This window comes from Topomyia yanbarensis, chromosome 3, assembly GCF_030247195.1.
Source record: "Topomyia yanbarensis strain Yona2022 chromosome 3, ASM3024719v1, whole genome shotgun sequence".
Classification (NCBI taxonomy): Eukaryota; Metazoa; Arthropoda; class Insecta; order Diptera; family Culicidae; genus Topomyia; species Topomyia yanbarensis.
In genome coordinates, this window is record NC_080672.1 from 278,932,072 (window position 1) to 278,956,037 (window position 23,966).

The 23,966-nt window shown below is 36.8% G+C and overlaps 1 protein-coding gene across 4 annotated transcripts in view; it reads left to right on the plus strand.

Annotated features, from left to right (window-relative positions):
* Window positions 1-6,902: 6,902 nt before the first annotated feature.
* The window catches only part of LOC131693915 (GATOR complex protein Iml1), a 39,268-nt gene continuing 22,204 nt past the window's right edge, over window positions 6,903-23,966 (plus strand). The window contains exons 1-11 of one of the 4 annotated variants that reach the window (XM_058982183.1): window positions 6,903-7,126; window positions 7,229-7,291; window positions 7,355-9,108; window positions 9,165-9,378; window positions 12,349-12,477; window positions 13,125-13,142; window positions 19,602-19,819; window positions 19,956-20,173; window positions 20,227-20,401; window positions 20,466-20,672; window positions 21,026-21,094. In XM_058982183.1, coding sequence (XP_058838166.1) covers window positions 7,246-7,291; window positions 7,355-9,108; window positions 9,165-9,378; window positions 12,349-12,477; window positions 13,125-13,142; window positions 19,602-19,819; window positions 19,956-20,173; window positions 20,227-20,401; window positions 20,466-20,672; window positions 21,026-21,094 — 3,048 coding nt within the window. In that variant the 5' untranslated portion in view covers window positions 6,903-7,126; window positions 7,229-7,245. Of the gene's footprint in view, window positions 7,292-7,354; window positions 9,109-9,164; window positions 9,379-12,348; window positions 12,478-13,124; window positions 13,143-19,601; window positions 19,820-19,955; window positions 20,174-20,226; window positions 20,402-20,465; window positions 20,673-21,025; window positions 21,095-23,966 lie in introns of all 4 variants that reach the window. The other 3 variants (XM_058982182.1, XM_058982185.1, XM_058982184.1) reach the window with 3 other exon arrangements.

Here is a 23,966-nt window from a genome sequence, read left to right on the forward strand (position 1 = left end):
TACACATTTTGACCACTGTGCGCCGGTCCAATAAACATTATATTAAGAAAAGAAAAAACGTTTTTTTATCTGAGTACCGTAAACCGGGGTGACATTGATCACTTTTCGAAGTAATCATTACATTACATTACACATTTTTTTCAAGTTTAATATTTTTAAACCATGTACTGATGTATGGAAAACAAGATTGGATGGTTTTATCTAAAATTGTCCGTTCACAGCTATTTTTTCAAAAATGATTTCAAGTTGAAGTCCGTTTTCGTGTTCCGGGGTGACTTTGATAACCTGCATGTTCACCCACATTAAGTTATTGATGTCAATGTTTTTCATTCCAGTGATTGTTTAAACTAATTCTGGAAGGATACTCATTGTTAAATAGATGTTAATTAGTATTATACAAAGTATTTCAATGTACTGTAAAATTCGAGTAACCAAAATTCGTATAATTTTTTTCAACATTGTACTAAAAGTGTCATCCATTTTAACACGTTGGAATATTGAACAATAAAAAAATGTTGCGAATTTTAACGTAAAATAATTTGAAATAATTGCCAACTAGTTTCACAAAAAATGTATTAAAAATAAACAAACTCTTAAAACTAAATTAAACATATCATATTTATTTGTTTTAAAAAAAAAGACACTTTACGAAGCTTCGTAAAAATCAGGTAAAGTCAAATTTCGTTTTTTTTGTAGTTTTTGTACACAAAAACCGAACAATGTACTCAAAATGTATAACAAATCAATATTTTATAAGTTTAGAGTAAAAATTATTTCAAATTAAAATGATTCGGTAGACTATTCTGGTTTAATAAGCGATCTACGAAAAAAAGTGTCGAGTGATCAAAGTCACCCCGATGATCAAAGTCACCCCGGTTTACGGTATTTAAGTATGCAAGAAACTATTTCTTTGAAACATTACATCATGCGCTTGAATTCCTCCAAATTTGAAAATTTCCGATCTCTTTCAAAAAAGTTATGGATAAGCTCAGGAAATGATGAAATGATAATTCACGGCAAGGCACAAATCTCCGATCAACACGGAGAACGTGCCATTTGAACCAGTCCACAGTGGGACGAGCCCGGACTTAAGTCCATATATGAAGGTTATGCGATATTCTCGCTAGTATTTTTTTCGTATCAGCTGAGCCATCAGAGACATTTTCGCGAGATTTTAGGTGATTTGAATGCAAAATGAATTTTTGACAGCTTTTTGAAAGGCATAACGCAAGTATTTTTAGCATTATTTGACCATAGGAACTACATACGGTTATTCTCGTTTTTCAAAGAAATGGTTGATTTTATGAATTGCCTTACTTCACCAAAATTATCCGTGTGATAAAATTACATCGTAAAATCGCCAAAAATAAGTCACTAGTTGGTTTGGTTAGTGTTAAGATAACTGTTCGTCATGAATTTTTATTGAATTCGAACTTCTAAAGCGAAAACAACAACGACGCCCGTGAATGCCCGCGATCACACTATGCTGATTCGAAAGCTTTTCATTTTCTCTTTAAAATGAGCCTATGCTAGTTTTGCGAAAACTTGCGATAAGTAGTCAAAATTTGAAAAAACTGTGAATGGAGACGCATGGTTATTACTGATATTTAATTTTAATATTCATTTTATGACTAGAATAATGACACTAATTTATGCACAACTTTCAAATAGCATTTAGAGCATGATCTACAAGGGTTTTACTAGTGATCAAGAGTAAGGAGCCGAGTGGGAAGTATGGTTTTTAAGTGGGAAAGGAATTAAGAATGTTTAAAATTCAGTAAATATTTTCAACCATCTGAAATGTGTCATAAAATGTTTCATGAACTATTTTTGCTAACTTACGCAATAACTGTCAAATTGAGTGAACATAGTTGAATTCTAGTTATTTGGTTAGACTATTTTTTCCGAGTTTGCATAGCACTGATATAGCTTAAGGGTATGCGATATTATCCAAATAAAATAAGACCATTTTCAAATGAGCCATATACGCGAAAAAAGGATTTTGGATTTACTTTAATTTAAGGTATGAAATAAGCAATCTAAGCAACTTAAAACACACCAGCGAAAACAAAATCGTTAACCATCTTGTTGATTAGTGAATGTAAATCAATATTCCACTAAGACGCTCAAAATGTTTGTTTTGAAAATGAAAAAAATGTAGTTTTCATACCAAGTAACCCACTAATGAATTAAACGTTCCAAAATTAGTCGATCACATCTTATTTGATCCTTAAAAATAATATAGTCATTTCTAAAGCGCAAAATGAGATGTCAATCAATTCGTTTCAATACGAAAAATAAATTCCAAAATTACAATTGAAAGAAATCTTTATAGAAGACAAAATATTTACTTTTGAGCCACTCTAATAATTGGTGAAGGTAATTTCTATTTTCTATAACCAACATAGGAATTCAACGCACAAAAATGTCTCTAAAAAATTTTGAACTTTCACAACAAAATAATTATTTTTGAGCCACCCTAATGTATAATGATTTTTTTTGCAAATGTTAATATCAAAAACAATTTAGCACACGAAAATTAATATACACAAATTTTAAGAACGATTCAGGAAAAAAAAATATTTTTGAGACACCCTAATGAATAGTAAAGGTTCATTTTTGAAATGTTTTAATATCGAAAACGAATTCAGCGTACCAAAATTACATAAAAACGTCCTATATGAACCGATACGGAAAAGTTTGGACTTTAGTCCACCTTTTGTTCTAAGTCGTGCCACTGTGGAATGGTTTACTGCACATTTTATTCGTCATTCGCTTCATAGCTTCCTCGTGCAGTTCATTCGGTCGCTCGATGAGCAGCAAGGCAAGAGTGTATGGATAAGGCATTCGGATGAACACGGATTGGCAGTCGGCTTCATTCGTGGTTGAATATCAACAGCAAGTTGAATATAACAGCGAAGAACGATGTGGGACGAATGCAGTTGATTCATATTCACCGTGCTTCGTCGCGATGAAGATTCTGAAGCAACATTGGTTAAAATGCCAAAATATGCAGGACATTCTTTTTTAACTAGGATTGGATAAAACAGCATTTCCTTTTGTTCATTTCTTTTGATTTTTAGGTACGGGTTTTAGATTCTACAATTTCGTGCATTTAAATAAAGTCATTGCAAAATAACAAAGAAATCAAATAAAATACCTTTCAGAATATTCATTTCAACTAATATATTAATATAATATAGTATTCAGTTCAACTAATATATTATTTATTGTTTCGAATAGTTCTGACGAGCCATTTCAATAATCAAATCTGTGCTTTCAAATATTTGCCTTATTATTGATGTAACCTGTTTTGTTTTTGCCTTTCTCATATAAAGAAAGGCTATGCAATCACTGTAAAAATCGACTTTTTAACCGAAGCCCGGAGGGCCGAGTGTCATACACCATTCGATTCAGTTCGTCGAGATCGGCAAATGTCTGTGTGTGTGTATGTATGTGTGTGTATGTGTGTGTGTATGTGTGTGTGTGTCATTTAAACTCACAATTTTCTCAGAGATGGCTGAACCGATTTTCGCAAACTTAGTTTCATCTGAAAGGTATAACGCTCCCATAAGCTGCTATTGAATTTTTAGTTGATCCGACTTCCAGTTCCGGAGTTACGGGTTGAAGAGTGCGGTCACACAGCAAATTCCCATATAAACTGGTACCACCATGTTGTTCAAATGATGTAAAACATATTAAAATTGATGTAACATTACTCTAGTTTGCGGGTCTGGATCACTAATGATCAATCAAAGTAGCTTTGACCACATTGGCTACCTATGACGGTTCATGACGCCCTCGGGGAACCCGCCAAGTTCCTAAGCTAATATCACACCCATTCCACAACGAATTCTCTACCGATTTTTACAAACTTGATTTCAAATGAAAGATACAGTAATGCCATTGACTGCTGCTGAATTTCATTCGGTTCTGACTCTTGCTTCCGGAGTTACAGGGGTGTTAGTAAGGATACACTGGAATTTCCCATATAAATCGGTACAATCGTAATACCTCAGAGGCTAAAAACTGTTGAAATGGTCACCAAATTACTTCTAATCGCAGATCTAGATCACTGATTGCCAATCAAACATTTTTTGAATATATTGTCCACGATCGACGATTCCGGAAGTTCGGAATTCCGGGCATATTCCACAATTAAAGTCACATCGGTTCATCGGGGATGACTGAACCGATTTTCTCAAACCAAGTCTCAAATGGAAGGCAAAATATGCAGTTGAGTATTGCGTCGCCGCCCCTCCCCCCCGCGCCTTGCCCTTACACCTCCCTCCTTCATCACTCCCCTCCTCTTGGACCACCCTCACGCCCACATTTCCTTCATCCACCTCGTATACCGAAATAAGATGAAGGATTTCTGACGCATCCTTCATTCCCAATCTACTAACCCCCCATTCCCTACACGTTCAAACCCATTCCACCAACCTTTCCAAATTATAATCACATGAAGATAACATTGAACTCATGCTTATTAAGCTAATTAAATATTATTCTTTTGCCTTTCTCATATAGAAAGGTTATGCAATTGCTCCAATAACCGACTTCCTAACCGAGGCCCGCAGGGCCGAGTCTCATATAACATACAACTCAGTTCGCCGAGATCGCAAAATATATGTGTGTATGTATGTGTGTATGTATGTATGTATGTATGTATGTATGTATGTATGTATGTATGTATGTATGTATGTATGTATGTATGTATGTATGTATGTATGTATGTGTGTGTATGTGCGGATTTGTTAACAAAATGTCCACATCGGTTACTTGGAGATGGCTGAACCGATTTTTACAAACTAAGATTCATATGAAAGGTATAATATTCCCATAGGTTGCTATTGAATTTCATTTTCAACCGACATCTTGTTCCGGATTACGAGTTGAAGAGTATGGTTACAAAACAAAATTTGTTGATTTGTCCACATCGGTTTCTCGGAATTTTCTGATCCGATTTTGACAAACTTGATTTTAAATGAAAGGTCCATCAGCTGCTGTTGAATTTTGTGTGGATCCGAGTTCTGGTTCCTGAATTACAGGGTGATACGTACGATCACGCAGCAAATCCCGATTCTAACGAATTTTGCGATGAATGTAAAAAGGTGAATTTTTTTTCCAAAATGTAAATACAACTGTTGAATTTGTAGATTTAGGTCCCCAACAGTCATTCAAAGTCTCTTTGTCCACACTGGCCACCATCGACGGATACGGAAGCATCCAAATTCAGAATAACGGTTATATTGGTTTCTCGAAAATGGCTAGACCGATTTGATCAACTTAGTCTCAAATGAAAGGTGTTGCGTCCCCGGAAACTGATATTAAATTCCATCTCCATCCGACTTCCGGCTCCGGAGTTACGGGTTGTGGAGTGCGATCACATAGAAAACTCCGATTCAAACCGATACCGCGATGAATGCAAATACGTGCTCTTATATATACTTACCAAGTGTAATAAGAATGAAAGACATTTTTATAATGTTATATTGTACGAACCAGCTATTAAATCATAGTTTGGAGAAATGAGAAAGGCACAATTGCACCTCTAGGTGGATTAAAACGGGTTTTAATCTAAGTAATTAGTTTTATCAAAACAAACAAATTTAGCTTGATCTAAACACGAAAACTGTGTTGAATTAACTTTTTTTAGTTGGAATGTTAGCAATAATAATTTGTTTTGTTATAATTGTTGATTCAACAAGAAATCTGCATAAGCCATAGACCAAACGAAAAGCTTGTTGCTTTTAAAACAAACTTTCGTTAAATTCACTGTAAGTTTTTTCTGTGCGTAACTGTAACTTTCTATCCCGGATCGCCTAAACTTACCCAGTCAAAAAGGGCAAGTTGCTGGCTAACGGGGGGCTATTTGCCAACTCGGATGCGCTAATTGCCCCTCAATTTGCCAGCAATTTGCTGGCAATTTGGGGGCTATTTCAAATGCAACATTTGGGCGATTTGCCGCCGTCATTTTTTAGCCGCTTTACCCGCCCTTAAATCGCCCCTATAGCGCCCAGGGAACGCGCGATTTAATCGCCCTTAATTGCCCAATATGAAAATTACAAATAATACTTATTTTCGGATTCATTATCTACTCACATAAAATTATCACTACACTAAATAATCACCACCAAACTATAGGAAGAATCAATGGTGAAATTGGCATTGCATACCAAAACTTACCACAATCTGACTTTTATTAAGAGTTTAGGTCAGAGATCTTGTTCCACTATATTTACACACGATTCCACAATTTCCCACATTCGTTGGCTAAACGAAGTGCGATAGACAAACAAAATACAAGCGAGAACACGCCAATTGTTTAAAAAAACTATTTTAAGCTTAAACCAAACATGAACCGCCATGTTTGAAAAACGCAAAAACAACCAAGTCCTTTCCAGCCGCCAGAAAATTTTTTCTAAGTGTTGAAATCGCCTTTAAATCGCATTCGCAAATTGCATTTGTTCCTAGGGGCAATTAGCACAGGCGAGTTGAGTTAAACGTCAAACTGTTTAAATGGCCTGACCCACAGTTTATAGAGAACAGTTGCGCAAAGAGTGAAGTCAAAAAAAAGCCTACCAATCGAGCACAATTGGAATACATCTCTGATACCTCTGCAGCAAAGTTGGATTCTAATTTTGCTCGATAGATAGACTTTTTTCGGCTTCACTTTCTGCACACTCTTTGCGTACCATTATACTAGGGCCTTTAGCCTGACCATGTTCGTCCGTTTTTTTTGACCGGGTATTACCTACTCAAAATGAGTAATTCCAACTTCGCGTCACTCAAAGGCTGAGTAAGGTTTGTTGAGTGTGCTCACAAAATTCAAATAACCGTGTGACAACCCTGCTATTATAAACATGTCAAAAACATCTGATTTGTCTTTTTCGCAAAATCTTCAGCAGCAGCAGTTTATAATTTTTTTCACTAGTAGGAAATATTTTAAGTAGTTGCTAAGTAAGTGTTTTATCAAATGAAACATGATATTGTGAAATGGAGTTCTGATGTGTTATGAGCATATATGCAAAAAAATTGCAAGTTCAGGAATCAAATCTGTGTGTTCAGTTCAATCTGCCAATGCTAACGTTCTGTGTAAACAATAAGCAACGATAATGCAATGGTGATAATAAATTCTAGAAATAGCTCTCATATCAACATTTGTTAGCTTGAGCCATTTTTGAGGTTTATTAATCACTTGAATTTTACTACTTCAACGATTAAGGAGAGAGTACGAGTAAAATGAAAAAGCTGTTCAAAATCATTACGCATCAGAGGAGTTTTAATTGTAAGTTCGACTAAATAGTTAACCATCAATATGGAACACATTCATTATTTTTCTGTTTTATAGCCGAAGATTTACTGCTTAACTCAAAAGATCATCCGGATCTAAAGTTGGGCGATATTGTAGAAATCTATCATCCGGAAGATGACAACGTTCGTTTACTGCTGCAGGTGACGTGTCTAACCGACGATGTGATGAGCCGGGAAACCATTAGCGTGGAGGCGAACATTGCCGTATCCTTCAATCTAAAGTCATATAAAGATGTTTTCATGCAAAAGATGGACCCTTGCGACGTTGCATTGGATTCCGTGGAAATAACATTCAAGGATCAGTATATGGGTAGATCAGAGATGTGGCGACTGAAAACGTATCTCACAAATACCTGCGTTTATCTAAACAAAAAAATCGAATACTGCGAAGGTTGTATTCGATGTCAGGTTTACGAAATGTGGTCGCAGGGAGATCGGGTTGCCTGTGGGGTGATCACGGAGGACACCAAGGTAGTTTTTAGAAGTAATACCTCTATGGTGTACCTGTTCATTCAGATGTCGTCCGAAATGTGGGATTTCGACATACATGGAGATTTGTATTTCGAAAAAGCTGTGAATGGGTTTCTTGCAGATTTATACACAAAGTGGAAAAAGTTGGGTAGCAATCACGAGGTGACTATTGTGATGTTCTCGAGAACGTTTTATGCTGCAAAATGTCTTGATGAGTTTCCGCTACATATGCGGGAGTGTCTTCAAATAGATTACAAAGGTCGATTCTACGAAGATTTTTATCGTGTAGCGATTCAGAATGAGCGTTGCGATGATTGGAGTTCTACGTTAGTGCAGCTCAGAAGGTTGTTTACTGGATATCGTGATGTTGTGCTTAAGTATCATGTACGACCGAATTTAGATGTGAAGGTTCCGCAAGCAACGAATTCCACTGCTGCGCAGGGAAATTTTCTTGAAGTGCTCAATATCTCGCTCAATGTATTTGAAAAACACTATTTGGATAGAAGTTTTGATCGTACCGGTCAACTTTCTGTTGTGATTACTCCTGGCGTGGGTGTTTTCGAAGTAGACCGCGAATTGACGAATATCACAAAACAACGAATAATTGATAATGGTGTTGGAAGTGACTTAGTTTGCGTCGGTGAACAGCCATTGCATGCTGTGCCATTATTGAAATTTCACAACAAAGACTCCCTCACATCAATCGATGATTACTCGATGCCGCATTGGATCAACCTAAGTTTTTATTCAACCAATAAAAAAGTAGCGTACTCCACGTTCATTCCAAGGATAAAACCACCACTGATAGCGTTAGAGACAGCATCTCAGGAATCTTCAGATGCATTCAGACTAAAACTTCCTAAAAAGGAAAATAAGAACGAATACATCCACAACTGTCTTTTCGATTATGATGCGTTTGACGATCAAATATTTCAAATGCCTACGGTACATGGTACTTGTTCGCTGCAACGCGTGGCTCGAACAAAAAAAACTTCAGTTCCTAGTTTGGATGGATTCGGAATGTATGGTAACAATCGTGAATGGGATAGCATATCATCGCCATCTGATTTGCGGAGAAAAATGTCTGATCCGGATATACATCACAACATTAATAACATGCTAAATTTAAGTGTGACTTCTCACAATAGCTCACTCAGCACAACGGAGCAGACCAACGAGAAGTGTGTCAATCGTAGCTTCGGATCATCGAGTGGACCGGTAGTTCGAACTGGGCGAGCCTTGATTAACCCTTTCGATCCATCGCATGTTACGATTAAGTTGACTTCCAATAGACGGCGATGGACGCATATTTTCCCAAAGGTTTGTATATCGCCATTAGTGTGGAGCATAGTGGATATAATTGAATCACTTTATAGGGTCCACAAGGTGTACTGATCCAGCAGCACCACTATCAAGCCGTCCCTACTACCATCAAGGCTGTGAACTATGCTGCCTTCGATTTAGACACAAGCAGCGAGTATGCACATACATCAACTTGTACCTGGGGTCGGCATGGCCGGCAAAGTAGTATCACTTCGTCGGACAGTCGACTGAATGATGAGGATTTAAAGTGGATTATCGAAAATAAAGGTAATTTATAATGCCATTATGTACTAAAAGGGTCTTGTCCAATTTGGATATCTGTAATAAGGATTTATGAGGCAGGAAAGTTTTAGCGCGCATGTTTTTTAGAGTAAGACTATTAAGGCCCGAATTACCCCAACCATGGGTTGAATCGGACCACGCTTTTATATTGTTTTTTTCAGATCCCTCCAAAATAGTTCTTGTTAGGCTCAAAAGAAGAATGTGCTTCGAATTATTATTTGAGATGTTGACATTTGGAATTTCGGGGTTGAATTCATATTTTTGATGTCGGATGTCTAGCATGCGTGAGGCGTCGGGATCCGAAGTAATTTCGTTTTTGTTTTTTTTTGTGGTCAATTTTATGTGGCTTGGACGCCTTTTGAGTCAGGATGCGATTTGGGTTTGTTTATTTGTTGTTTCAACACCAACAGACCCCTTGGCCCCAGTTGTGGTTCTTAGCCTAATTATATTTATGAATAGACAAAAACTTATTTTAATCGTATTTCTAATCCGGTAGATGTCGAATACTGTGAAAACTCTATTGAAAACCCGCTGATGTCCGGTAACAGTGCTGTATCGACCGTAGTTGGTTCTCCTAAAAGGTAGTCGCAGAAAAGAGTTAGTACATAGTGTTTCAATGCGGTCTTGAAGATTCAGGCGTTCTAAGGTTGTAGAGCAATCCATTCTGGTAGAGAGTAATTCCGAGATGAATGAGGCTCAAGAGCAGTCTCTTCAGATGCTGAGTGTATCGAGGTGTATTAACTGGCAATGGCTTTCGTGGCTCGGCTGTTGGAATCTGTTTCGCCATGGGAGATGTCGAAGGGCAAAGTGGATTAACCGGCGTTGAACAGCCTCTGTCAATCTGTTCTGGTAGTACGGATTCCAATCAGCAGAACAATATTCTAAAATTGAGCGGACCAACGCGCAATAAAGCGACTTAAGACAGCATACGTTCTTGAAGATTATTGGTAAGCGGAAGATGAACTCTAGCTGCCTTCGCACCACATACAGAAGCTGTCCAGTCCATTTTGAAGAAAATCGTTATCGGCTGATTCCCGTATCTGTCGAAAAATCATATCGTCGGCGAAGTAGAGGCGGGGTCCTTGTTAGAGATGGGCAAACCGATTTAGTTTGCACCGTATTAGATTTTGATCGATTCAGTGACTCGTTTTATTACTTTGAAAAATGATTGAGATAAAACAAAAAAAATCCAGGCCTTTAAGAAACGGTTTCGTGTTATACATATTTGAAGTAATTTTCTATCATAGGTCTATTTTCAATAATTGATCAATTCATTTTATGTTTCTCAAATAAGCCTTTAAGCATAATTTCGAAAAGAGTAGGGTAAACTAATTTTCTTTCGTTCCATCGAATAGTTGAATGACATCTGAGTGTGAGAAGAGGTTCTGCTATTATTTGACAATCTCATATTTAGCTGCAACTGTTGGATTTGGCGAGACTTCCTATGTAGACGCGATGTTGTCAAAATCTTTTCAAATGATCAAGCAGTAGCTGTGCCAATTTGGAAACTATGAGAGGGCTTTGCTTCACCTTCGGTTGATTGAAGCAAACATTTGACCATTATGTCGGAGTTTTGTTCATTCCGTGAAGACAAACAGTGTTCAGTGGTTATCATTCATTTTGTTTCATTTGCTCTAAACATTTATTATCATGGCAAACTGTCAAATCGACTCATTCGGTGCTTGTTAGATCTCATTGGGCTCATAATAATTAGTCACTTTTTAGTGAATCGCGTTTCATTAATTCTTTTTGAAGAGTCGATTCTTTTGCTCGATTCGTGATTTATTCGTCCATCCCTAGTCCTTGTAGTTTGATGTTGTCGTCATTAAGATAGAAACGAAATATTACTGCTCTGAGGTGACTTCCTTGCGGGATGCCAGATGTAGCGAGAAATGGTGCAGATAGATAGTCCTGCTGATGCTGATTTGGAATTGCCTTTCATCGAGCTAGGAACGAAGCCAGCGAAGAAGTTAACCGTGCGTGACAACCGAGTTCATCTAGCTTCGATATTGCGATATCATAGTTGATTTTGTCGAAGGTCGCGGATATATCCATGTGAACAGCATCGGTTTGCAGTCCAGCAGTGAATCCATCGAATACATACGTGGTGAATGAGAGCAGGTTTGTCGTTGCGATCGTTTAGGCATAAAACCGTGTTGATCGTATGCGATGTAGTGCTTACAGTGAAAGAAAATAGGGTCTAAAACAACCAGCTCGAATAGTTTGGCTACCGCACTTAAAAAAGAAATTCCTCGATAATTATCGATGTTCAATTTGTTTCCGTTTCTGTAAACCGAAAAAATGTGGGCCGGTTTCCAACAAGTAGGAAGTATTCCAGTAGCGAGAGATACTCGAAGACTCGTAAAAAGGGCTTCAAGAAGCGCGCTGATGTACTTTTTAACAAAAATCGAGGGTACACCATCTGGACCCGCAGAACTAAATACCTTCAGTTTGGAGTTAGCTACAAGAATAGCAGCATTATCGACGCAAATTGGGTTGATGGAGTGTCCTAAAGAAGGAGTGAGGATCGCGACAGCGGCACTTGTTGTTGTGTAAGACGCCCGTCGGAAACACTTGAAAATTTGTCGGAAAACAGCTGATAGATTTCCTTAGTGTCGATGTCTAAAACTCCATTTAATGACATACAAGATGGTAGCCCGGATTCTTTTCGCTGCTCATCCACATACTTCCACAACGACTTAGGTTTAGAGTACAAATAGAACAAAATCTTATTCACAAACGTGTGAAACTTTACCTTTCTAATCAATATAGATACGTTGAAATCATTTTCAGACAAACATAAACATTACAGAAATCATTCAATAACTTTTTAGCAGTTTAAATGTGCTAGCATTTTTAGAATGATTTGATTACTGTTTTAAAATTACATTTTATCAGCCGATAATAAGTCCAAGTGAATTATGTACGATCTATATTTTTTCTCATCTTTTTTAGGCAATCGTAAAAAATCCGGAGTTCTGCACTCGGCTGCTGGACCTACCGTAACAGTTACACCGTCAAAAAGTCTCACACTGTTGTGGGGCGTCACTGGCGAACAGGAGTGGACTCCCTCGCTTACCACAGGTATTTTCGGGGCATTTTCTCAATTGCTTCCCGATATTTTTGTCTTTAATTATTTTTCAGATTACCATTATAGTAACGATTGTTTTTTTTTAATTTTTTAATCAAATGACACTTCGCCCATCTATTAATGCATTTATTTAGACATAATTAATTAAATTAATCTATATTTTTACGTTTCATGTGCTTTCATCGTCCCATCCATCAATCTGATCGATTCAATGAAATGTTGATGTTTTACTTGAATTATTAATGTTATTCTCTATTATCAATAACAAATGCGTACTGAATAATGTGACTTGCGCGAACTGAAACTATGTGAACTACCAACAAATATCTTGTGTTGTGAATCACACACTCCCAAAAATTAATGACACCGCAATCGACGATTGGCAACACAACAATATGTGGCTACGTGGGGTCCCAACGTCTTCGACGATTTCATACACCAAACATCAACCCTGCTGCCGCTACTATTCGTGCTACACATCACAAACAACTGTCTACTATTAATTTACCGATCATCTACCACGCGTGCTCTTCTTTTCTTCCATCGACAAAAATATGAACAAATTTTGCTACCTACATGTGCTACGAATCCGACCGCAATTATCTAAATGTTGTTTCTTCGTGTGATCCCTGTGTTGCAGCTGGAAGAGTCATTATAGGTTGGAAATTTGTCAGATACTTATCTTTAGAAATTTATATTTCAGAACGCTATAGCTTTTTAAATATTCGTTTTCTTGTGCTTTTACATGTTGCTCACCTTCTCCCGTAAATGGCTTTTGTGACCTCACTTTAGTTTTTTTCTTCTTTCAATTGTATCTATTTACTCTTTGCACATATCTCTTAAATTTCGGCGAGTAGCGGTTGGTATACAGAGATATTCATATGGTGTTTATTTTCATGTTCAACCCTACATGTGTTGCTGTAGATTTTTGCACTTTCCGGTCGTGAATTTCGTACCCCTGTGACTAATTATGTATGTGTATTGTAGTTACTATTTGTTGAAGTTGAGTGATATATTTTAGGGTAGGATGGTCCCTTTTAGTGAATTTTTCACTAATCAACAATTCGTTGAAGTAATTCTCTAAATCTAAGTAACACTAATGCATTTCGAAGAAATTCATTATGTGTGGTTGTCAATTCATTATATCTAGTTGGAAGTATCCAGCATTACACGACTCTAGTAACATTTCTGGTTTAATGGCACTCTTTGGGTCGTTCTTTTTATTTTGATTGCACTTGTTATGTGCTAATTGTTATTAAGGTAGAAAAAATATTTTCCTTAGATATATCACGATAAAATAGTTAAAAAAAGCATTTTTGAGTTTTTTGTCAAAGAAAGGTTTTAAAATATATCTTAAATTTTGATTAACCGAATTTGCCACTCTAGAAACATTGAAGATTTCAATCTTTCGAGAGCAGAATTTTTTTTCTTCTTAATTTTGTTTGATTATACTTTTAGTTTACATTACATGTGTACGTTTTATATCAGCCACCAAATAAAAAAAATATTGTTTTTTTAATCTAATTAAATTTTTTTGAAAAATGATGCAACGTTTTTGGAAAATGTCACAACGTTTTCTTCAGTGTATACTTGTTTCGCAAACAAGGATCAATTCCCTACTACTAATTCTTGGATATTTTTGCTGTATAAATGGCAGTATATTTTATTTTTTTTAATGCAGTGCATGTAAAAACTCATACGCGCTTTTAAGAAATGCTCTTTAGTCAAAATGGTCTGATTGTCAGTGAAAAATACCTAGTCTTCCATACAGGTGAAACGTAAAAGGTTTCATTTGAATCGAAAATCATCAGTCTTGATTTTTGACATAATTGGATGAATAGGCAGAGCCTAGAATTTTTGTTTATTAGAGAATATAAACATTTAATATATTTGTTGCATTTTGATTGAATTCTTTCAATATGATCCTTGAAAGTAAGATTTTTGTCGTATTACAATATTTAACAGTGAATGTATGGAGAACAGTGAGACTAGTTATGTAAGGTATGCAAGCTAGGCTCGATGGAACTATTCAAGTCACCCTTAGATATCACATACATTTGGAGCAACATCAGATGTTTCTTCAAGCTGCTCTTAAACCCTATTTGGCAGTTTTCACGACACCATCCGAGTTACGGCTTGGTAAGACCAAACTGGTATCGAAGGGGGTCAATTAGGGTTGTCTGTTGTATTCTTGATGGTCACATCATTAGCGTTTCCGCATTAGAATCAGAAGACAGCCTTTCTTGATTATAAGATTAGGGAATATGTATAAAGTGATATATGTTTTTTTCGCTTACGACAGTTGGTATTCGCGCCAGTAGAGCTCCTTGAGCATTGAAATTTGTACGCAGGACTAAAACACATTTAATTGCAGCTCAAACAGTTCAGAAACTGTACGGGATGGCGCTGAGCCTGTGGCATTCGACTGGCATGGTCATTGGTTCGGAAGTCTTCATGACTGGTTGGAAGACGTATGCTTCTACTTACAAGTAGATGGGAGACATGCTAGTTGTCGAGTCTTTTGACTTTGGGTATGAGGCTAGTTCAGGAAAGGAGTACAGGACTGGCACCTAAAAGATAGATCATTATTCAGGACTTGTTTTTTATGATTATTTAAATCGACCAGCAGCTCCTAGAAACGCTGAATGGGGCCATACACTAATAACGTAAGGGCATGGGGGGGGGGGGGAGGTGGAGTTTCAAAATATCTTACAAATTCTGAGGGGGAGGGAGGGTTTGTCCTTTCTTACGTAATATCATAAAACAAGTTTAAAAAATTAAATTCATAAGGAAAATATTCTTTTTTATAAGAAAAGGGAACTATTTTCATTTGTACCATATAATCCTTGTATATCAAACAATATGACTAATTTTTTGGCTCTTGGTTGTACATTGTTCTGTTCGGGAACTGGAGTCACAATATGCCTTACAAGTTAAGAAGTGTTGATACCCTTCGTGTTGTTAGACCGACTTTGTTCTTTTCAAACGATCGATTCAAACCCGCAAGGAAAATATTCTAACATGCGATTGTCAAAGATCTTGAATGTCGAATATTTCCAGAGTATGAACTGTATTTTAATTCGAGAAAATTCGAAGATGGTTACCTCGGAGCTATGCGTACGATAAGCGTCACAGCTGGAACTCAGAATAAATTCATGCCAGAAGAGGTTATAAACTCTTTTAAATTCTACATCACAAGTAAATAGATTCAAAGGAAGTGGAATATAGCAAAGCAAATCATGTAGACCAAATTGGAGTTACTGAATGTCTGACAACAGTTATTCTTTCTACTGGGCGATATTGGCATGCAATTAAAATTCTGCAGATGATTACAGTTAAATTTTGTCATGAGCTTTCTTGTAATAATTCTATACATATCGTTTTCGCTATCTTAAGACCTTATGTAGGGGGAGGGGGAGTTCACCAAAATCTTACGAACTCTTATCTGGGGGGAGGGGGAGGTTGAAAAGCTCTAAAAAAGCCTTACGTAATTAGTGTACGACCCCAATAGCCTTTTCGGGTCGGTGTGACCTGTTCGTGTCGAACCAGATGTACTTTCGATTCGAGTAAACTTTATGGGGATTCACGGATAAATATTTCTAAATTATTTATGGGTTGAGATTAGTTTTGTAAAACTTCCAAATGATTTCAATGTTTTTGAGAATAATGATAATAGAAAAAATTGAAGATTTATCTGATCCATATACTACCAACATTAACTAGAACAGGGATGATCAAATTCCGTTTTAAGATGAATGTGAAACAGCATAGTTGTGGGAAAAAGTATTTGCGAAAAAGGACATTGCTAACATTATCACCGTACGCATTAATAGTCGATTGATCCGCTTCGGACCTAGGAGACAAAAAGATTATTGAGAGATGGAAGCGGATTCAATACGAAATTCTCCACTATGACGTTGATTCCAACGCGATGGTAGGATGATTGTCCACAGAATTGGACAGACTAGATGACATGACACTACACGCTCTTTGCAACAAACTTGTGCCAAACAGTTGATATGTATGTACGAACGAATGCCGGTATGTATGCATGTGTGTAGTAGTAACATGAAAGAACGGCCTCTGAGCCGCAATAACGCTCATGGGAAGCCGGGTGCGCGGTCCTAGGTGCGGCCATAAAGCACTGGTGAGCCGTTAGGTGTGCAATTAATGCACAAAGGTTGCAAAATAAGTTGTTGGGACAGTCCGATGGCACATAAAAAACGATAGCATATCAGATTCAAATAATTAACACAATCAGACAATTCCAATTCATTAAATTTGATAATACGATTATGGTTTTGTTTAAGAAACGAAGCTATTAGGTTAAATTTTTCATTTCTCGGATAATCGAGGCTATCATGTGATCTCACTTAAGAGTCGAACAACTATTGTTATCATTAATGCGATGATCATGTGTTCTTCCAGGGACTTAATATCTCAGAGATAAGTATAAGAATTAGTGCGTTGGACCGGGGATCCAAACGGTGCAGGTTTTCATCCTGCCTCTGAGACAATTTTGTTCACATAATTGCTCTCGTTTAACTTATTATTATTTTATTATCTCGATCTGTTTTCCGCAGGCAAAGAGGAACTGTGCATTAAGGATACCTTAAGGTCAAATAGCAAATTCAATTCCTCCATTGATGGATTGCTCGCTTGCGCGCAAGCCGTTATTTGAGATCATATTCTATCAATATAGTAACTTATAATAAAAATATTCAAATAAAAATATGTTTTAAATGGTTGTGAAAAGAGGCGTAGCGTAGTTGGTAGAGTTGTGCGCAGCTCACCTGGGTTCGAGTCCTAGCTCCGCACACTCTGCGATCAACTATTTTCAGGTTTTAATCGTTATTTTTCACTATCCAAAAATTATATTCATTACCATGCTTTCGAAAAAACAAATCGTTTTGACCAAATATCTGATATTTCGCATATTTGATTAAATATTGCAGTACCTTTCAGAAGCACTTTAAATCTTTTAAAAATGTTACCGAATCATTACATTTCTATTGAATTGTGCAGTTTTTGAGAAACGCATTCTTGTCCATATTCAGCCTTATTCTGTTAAATTTCCTTCTTGGAGAACTCGATATCCGAATTTACAACCATAGTGCAAAAAATAAAGTGAAGAGGACATAACGAACGCAATTGCCTCTGTACAAGAAGGCGCCAGTATTCGATCAGCCTCTAAACAATTCAAGGTTCCGTTCAAAACATTACGTGCGTGTGTAAGGAAAGTACTCGTCGTAAAATAATATAATAATTTAAGGAGTTTTTGAAGTTGACAATCTAAAAAACATGATTATAAATAGAAGGAAAAGGAATCCAAAAAATGCTCCGAAGCGCAAACGTGATCGTCGCATAGCTAAGCAACCACGTTAGCCGCAATGCACAAGTTCAATTCCACACTCTGGCGATGACGAGGACACCGAAGAAATCATTTGCAAGTGCAAAACCAGACGCAGCTGTTGAAAAAACATCTTTATTCTACATTTCCTTCCGTGATTTTATGATTTTCCACCTCATTTCCTACATTTTCGTTTTCTTACCTAAATAACGTCATTTATTATTTGTTTTTTTTTTTAATTTTTAAATGATCTGCAGTATTCATAGAATCCGTAGGCTACGCAACGTCCGCTGAATACGCAAATCGTAGGAAATCCCTTTTACAGTCGCAAACCATTTTTTATCTCACGGCTATCTTCGTATACACATGTCACTAGTCTTCTAAGATATAAGAACTGGTTGAAAATCTCATACCACGTCCATTTATATCTCAGAACCAACACCGTGCGGGCGACCTGGTTCGATGTCAATAATCATGTACTTTATTTTGTCAGAGCTTATAGTCAGTCTCATTTTGGCATGCTTAGCGTAGCTTAGCTTAGTTTTTGGTATACCTTCTTTTAAAAGACATAGAAATCCCTTCCTCTTCTTTGCATCGCTCTGCTTTAATATCTCTAACGTCACAAACGAGTTGGATGTCGCTTTGGCTGTTACGAAGCTCGATTTCGACCCAACCAATTCAGTGCGTTGGGAAGCCATGTGCAAGCGTTATCAGGCACTGCCTTAAAATTCGGGTTTTTTGTGCACGTGGTATATGAACGGCCCCTAAGTAGACCAGGAGCTATCAAATTTTGTGATCGTATCGAACGAAGGTTCATGCCGATCTAGTTGATATTTTGGTTACTGGAGAGCGCAGGTAAATGAGCTTCGGTATCATTAGCCACTTCGGGCTGCATCAATTTATGGACGTCGCATCCAGCGTAGCAAAATATCAGCTAATATGGGTGTCATCATTTTGTCTTCTTATTCTAGGCTTGTCTTCATAATCAAAACATTGCGTGTTTTCACAAAATAAAATAACTTTGTAACTTTATCAATGTATCACTGTATAAAGGCATACTATAGCACAAGCGAACAAATAGTTTTATTCCGTGGTATTTTGATTATTTTTGTAAATTTTTAACTATTTTTAATATTATTTTTACAATAAAAGAAATATGTGGCTAAAAATTCTATTAGCTGTTTACTGGAAGATACGTAGGTGTTCGTAGTATCTCCAATATATAACACGAACAAAACTGAGGCTTTGCTGTTATCCAAGAATCGCTTCACCTTAAAAACGAATTCTGAAAAACATCATCATCCAAATAATGTATTTGTTTCGACTTGGTGAGCCAACAACTCATCTGCTCGAATTTATATACGACTAATATGACTTAGTGAAATGAGTTAATTTAAATTGTATGAAATACATGTTAGAGATTAATGTTAGTAGGTTGGTATGTGTTCTAACATGAAATATTCATTGTTATGTGTTTGCAATGCTAACTAACGAATGGCATACTAATAAATCCGATTGTTCATAACATTAGTAGTTTGGTATTCGGTAGTTATGCTCGTCATAATAGGTTGTTAGTTAGGTATGATTCAAAAAACTAATGACTATGGCGCATGTGCATGTGAACTGGCATGCGTAGTGTAGACTAACAAAATTTAGCGCTTGTATTGCTTGTGTATCACTTAAACATTCATTAGAGCAACTAACTTTATTGGCTTTATTGACAACCAAACAGCTAACTGTTGTATATTTCAAAACTACATGCGCCAGGCGTCGACTGGAAATCGCTAACCATACCGGCATGCCTGCCAATAACAACGGATTACTTTCCGGATAAACGCTCGCTGCACAACGACTATGTCGTGTCGGACTACACGCTATTGCCGGACGATGTGAACGCTGACTTTGCACAGAATCGAGCAATTTACAAGAAACCCCTCTCGACGGATGAAGTGTTCAAAGAACTTGTTTCACAACGATTAGCACAGGTAAATGCTACTACCGGTCACATAAGCTCTATGTTTATTATAATAGTTCAATGTGTAAATCACATATTGATCGAATCAATCCGAAATATTTCTAAGTAAAAAGCTAAACTTTTACTTTGTATCACTCGATTTCAAGGGCTTCCAGTTGATTGTGCTACCGGACACGCCATCGCCAAATCCACAAAAGGCCCCTTGTTGCGGAGGTCAGTTGCAAAGCTCCTACCAGTCTAGTTCCGTTCTCAGGATACGTGCTCCGCAGGAACAATCGCAAGAGTATTTGTTGTCGATTGGAAGAATTTTTCATAAGATTTCCCTGAGCGGATCAACTATTACTGTTACTAGATATCGACCAAGGTAGGTCAGATTGTGAGTGTAATGTTCAAACACTGTATTGTTGCTTTATTCAGGCACCCGTACCCACCGATTAACGTTGGATACCCCTATCGGTTCCATGCTCCTCAGCACGACACGTACGAAGTGTCTGGTGTCAAATTCACCACAGAGAAGTTAGAGAACTTCAACTGGAACTATATGGATCAGTATATTTGCACTCGTGGAGATACAGACTTTCAATTACTCGAGGTTAGGCTCTAGTTCTGTGAAGTATTTTATTGAATACTAAATCGCGTTATGTTTAAATTTCTAGAACATGAAATATTGGCGCTATCGAATGTATCTGTTACCACGAGAGGACCCAGCTATGAAGAAAATCTTGGATGGAACTGTGAAACGTTGTGACATTTACACTGAAGATAAACCAATCCAATCCGAAAAGCATGTCTGCAATGAGTTCATTCGGTTTGTGGAGTCTCATCTGAACAAAATAAAAAAAGCTTCGGCCAAGAAGCCAAGGGTAAGCAATACGCGAGACACGTGTATTTATTTTGTTGTTGATCAAATGTCTGAAACTAATGTAAGTAGTTGTTACTAGAATCCAAACAGTTTTGTTTGTTTGTGATACTAATAATTTAAAGTAACGAATGCTGTAGCAGAAAACAGTGATACAGCGATCATCAAGTATCAACGGCCGTAACTGTTTAAAGTGATAATTTGATTGTGCAATGTAGATCATCTGTTTCTACACTCTTGATATACTTTTTCATTATTCAAACACACATTTATTATCCTCTGAATCATAGTCAATGTACTTTCAATTTCGAATATCTAAAAACATTCGCGCAAATCCCATGCGATATCTCTTTTCAGGGGATGCAGTCCCATCTGACCCGAAGACGACACAGCACCAGTATACTGTCCCGGCCACCGACGAACCAGGTGTGCAACTACTGACAACAATATCACTCCTGAAAGCTTCGTATGCTTACAAAACACTTTTACTTTTCATTTTCTCTTTTCGTTCTTTCACACACTTTTGCACTCTTTACTAGACGCTTTTTTTGTTTGAACCTGGTGATAGTTTTTGTTCATTCGAATTTCAGTTTGTGACAAATTTATTAAATAATTTTTCAGTACAAAATTTATTTGCGGAAACAGGTAGTTTGGGAACTGCTAAAGTAAAATTCGATTTTAATTAGATGAAGATCGTATTGTATATTATGGGCACACTGTAACTACTAGTTGTAGGTGTATTTGTATATCCTACCGCGAACTTGGTTTTTTTTTCTGATCTGGAGTACAATATATATTCGTTGCATTAAGAACGTGTTCACAGGCTCCCAGCTTGGACCAACAGGATGCAGAGCACGGCTTTAATCTTAGACTTTTTACAATTAAACCAGCATAATCGAGATTTTTCAAAGTGTCTCCGATTTTTTTAAGTACTAAGGGAAGGTAGGTTTACGAAAATGTATCTAATGAATAATACTGGAGAAAATTTAGATTGAGACGTAAGTAACATTGAGAGCCTCGCTTTGTTTACTTTCTCTTTCGATTATTACATCACTATACTGTCCAAGCATGGGAAAAATCGCATCGCGAACCGTTCGCTCGCACTTCACAAGCAAGCTTTCTTCAGTTGTAATGTATTATGTTAGCTGCGAATACAGTAATACAGTGGAAAAAAGCGAATATTTGACGCTGCTCTTAAAATTGTAAGCTTCACTGTTCATTCGCAATTTGCCCATCTAGTGACCTACTGTGAAGTTTTCCGACTTCTTCCTTGGTGCGTTGTTCATGGTTAATCAGTGAGTACAAAATTTTAGTTACTTGGTGATCCACAGCTAGCAACAATCGCGCAAGTGAACAAGTTTTTCCATGCCTATTGCTGTCTATGATCGCAAATCAGTCCCATAAGGTTAAGATATCCCATAGAAAAATGGGAAAACTATGCGATCATGGGCAGTATAACACTTTGCAATAATTTTTCAGTATGTAGGGGAAGCCGGACCTACCTAAGCCCTTTTTGGTGAATAGATGTGAAAGAATTTATCGGTCATAGGTCCTAATTGGTCGGTGTTAAATCAGACCGGACTAAGTCGTAATATCTTAAAAAATGAGATAATGATAGCATTGGATAAAGAGTTTCTTCAGCTACATTCTACTTTTGCCAGATTTTAAATTTGTTATAATAAACAAGAGTTATGGCAAAAAATAAATTTCGAACTATAATCTAAAGGGTGTTGCGATTCAAACTTTTAACTCGTTTTTTTCGTAATCTATACAATGTCACATAGTCCGGTCATAACACCGACCATTAATAGTTTGAAACCTTAGCTACATTTTGGTGCCATAAAAGTGCATTTGCACCACTCCATGACAGAGCTAGGTGACGATTTGCAAAACTCTGCGTTTTCCCATCCTTTTTCAATGTAAGGGTAATTCGAACCTCCCTGCGGGACAATTCAGACCGTCATTTTTTTAATTTTTTTTATAATGGAATCCTGTTTACCTATGAAATATTTATTGAAGAAACTTCTTCAGGGGGGGGGGGGGGTGTTAAGGGTCTCAGCAAGGAAAAAATACATCTTTTGCGATTTTTTTACAAATTCGAGTGAAGCGAATTAATCAAAACTTTCCTGTATTATAATGCATCATTTCAATTACATTTTGTGATTTTTTCAGGCAAAAAAATCGACGAGCGACTCGGTGACGAAGCTTTTTGTAGAACATCTCTGAAAAAAAACACGATTTGCTGTGTTAACTGCCACCCTTAAACTAAAACTACTCAACCGATTCTTTTCAAATTTTGCATACACATTGTATCTAAAAAATACCTAACCCCTACGTGGATTTTTTCGATTAAGGGGGTGTTTAACTCATAAAATGGTGGAATTTTTCGTGAAAGTGCGCAATTTCTATTTCAAATGAGTAAAAAGCACCCTTAATTGAATTTTTTTTACAAAAACTCAACGTAGGAGATAGGTATTTTTTACATACAATGTGCATGCAAAATTTGAAAAGAATCGGTTGAGTAGTTTTTGAATGGCGGTTAACAAATCGTGTTTTTTTCAGAGTTGTATTACAAAAAGCTTCGTCACCGAGTCGCTCCACAATATTTTTGCATGAAAAAATCACAGAATGTTATTGAAATCATGCATTATTGCATAGCATAGCATAGCATATACGATTGCACAAATCGTGGGTGACTGTACAATGATCAGCTAAAATTTACCAAAATATCCACTATATCGTGTCGCAAGAAAAAAAACATTTGGGATTAACGCTTTTTCTTCATAGTGGAACAAGTATCACAGTGTACACCTGGCCACGTCCTTACAATCATCGAGGAAGGGAAGGAATATTAGTTCAACATCTACTTGCGAAAGTGCAGGGAACCCATACTACTTTCATAGATGTTTCAGGAATAGGGGTTTATGTTAGTAGGGCGGGTTATTTATAAGGAGCTTATTCAACAACATTGCAGTGCAAAATGGATGTAACATACCTCGTTTATCTCGCATTTACAATAAGGAAATTATTTGGATGAAATATATAAACATTGAAAAAATAACAGTAAGCAATTTCCTTATTGAAATCATGCATTATAATACACAAAAATTTTGATTAAATCGCTTCACCCGAATTTATAAAAAAAAGTCACAAAAAGTTTTTTTTCTTGCTGAAGAAGATTCAGACGACCACTCCCCCTTTCCCTCCCTATTGTGATGTCTTCTCTTAGATATTGACTTCATAACCACGTTTATAAGCTGTTCACAACCTACTAACAATTTTGACGCATGCTTGGACA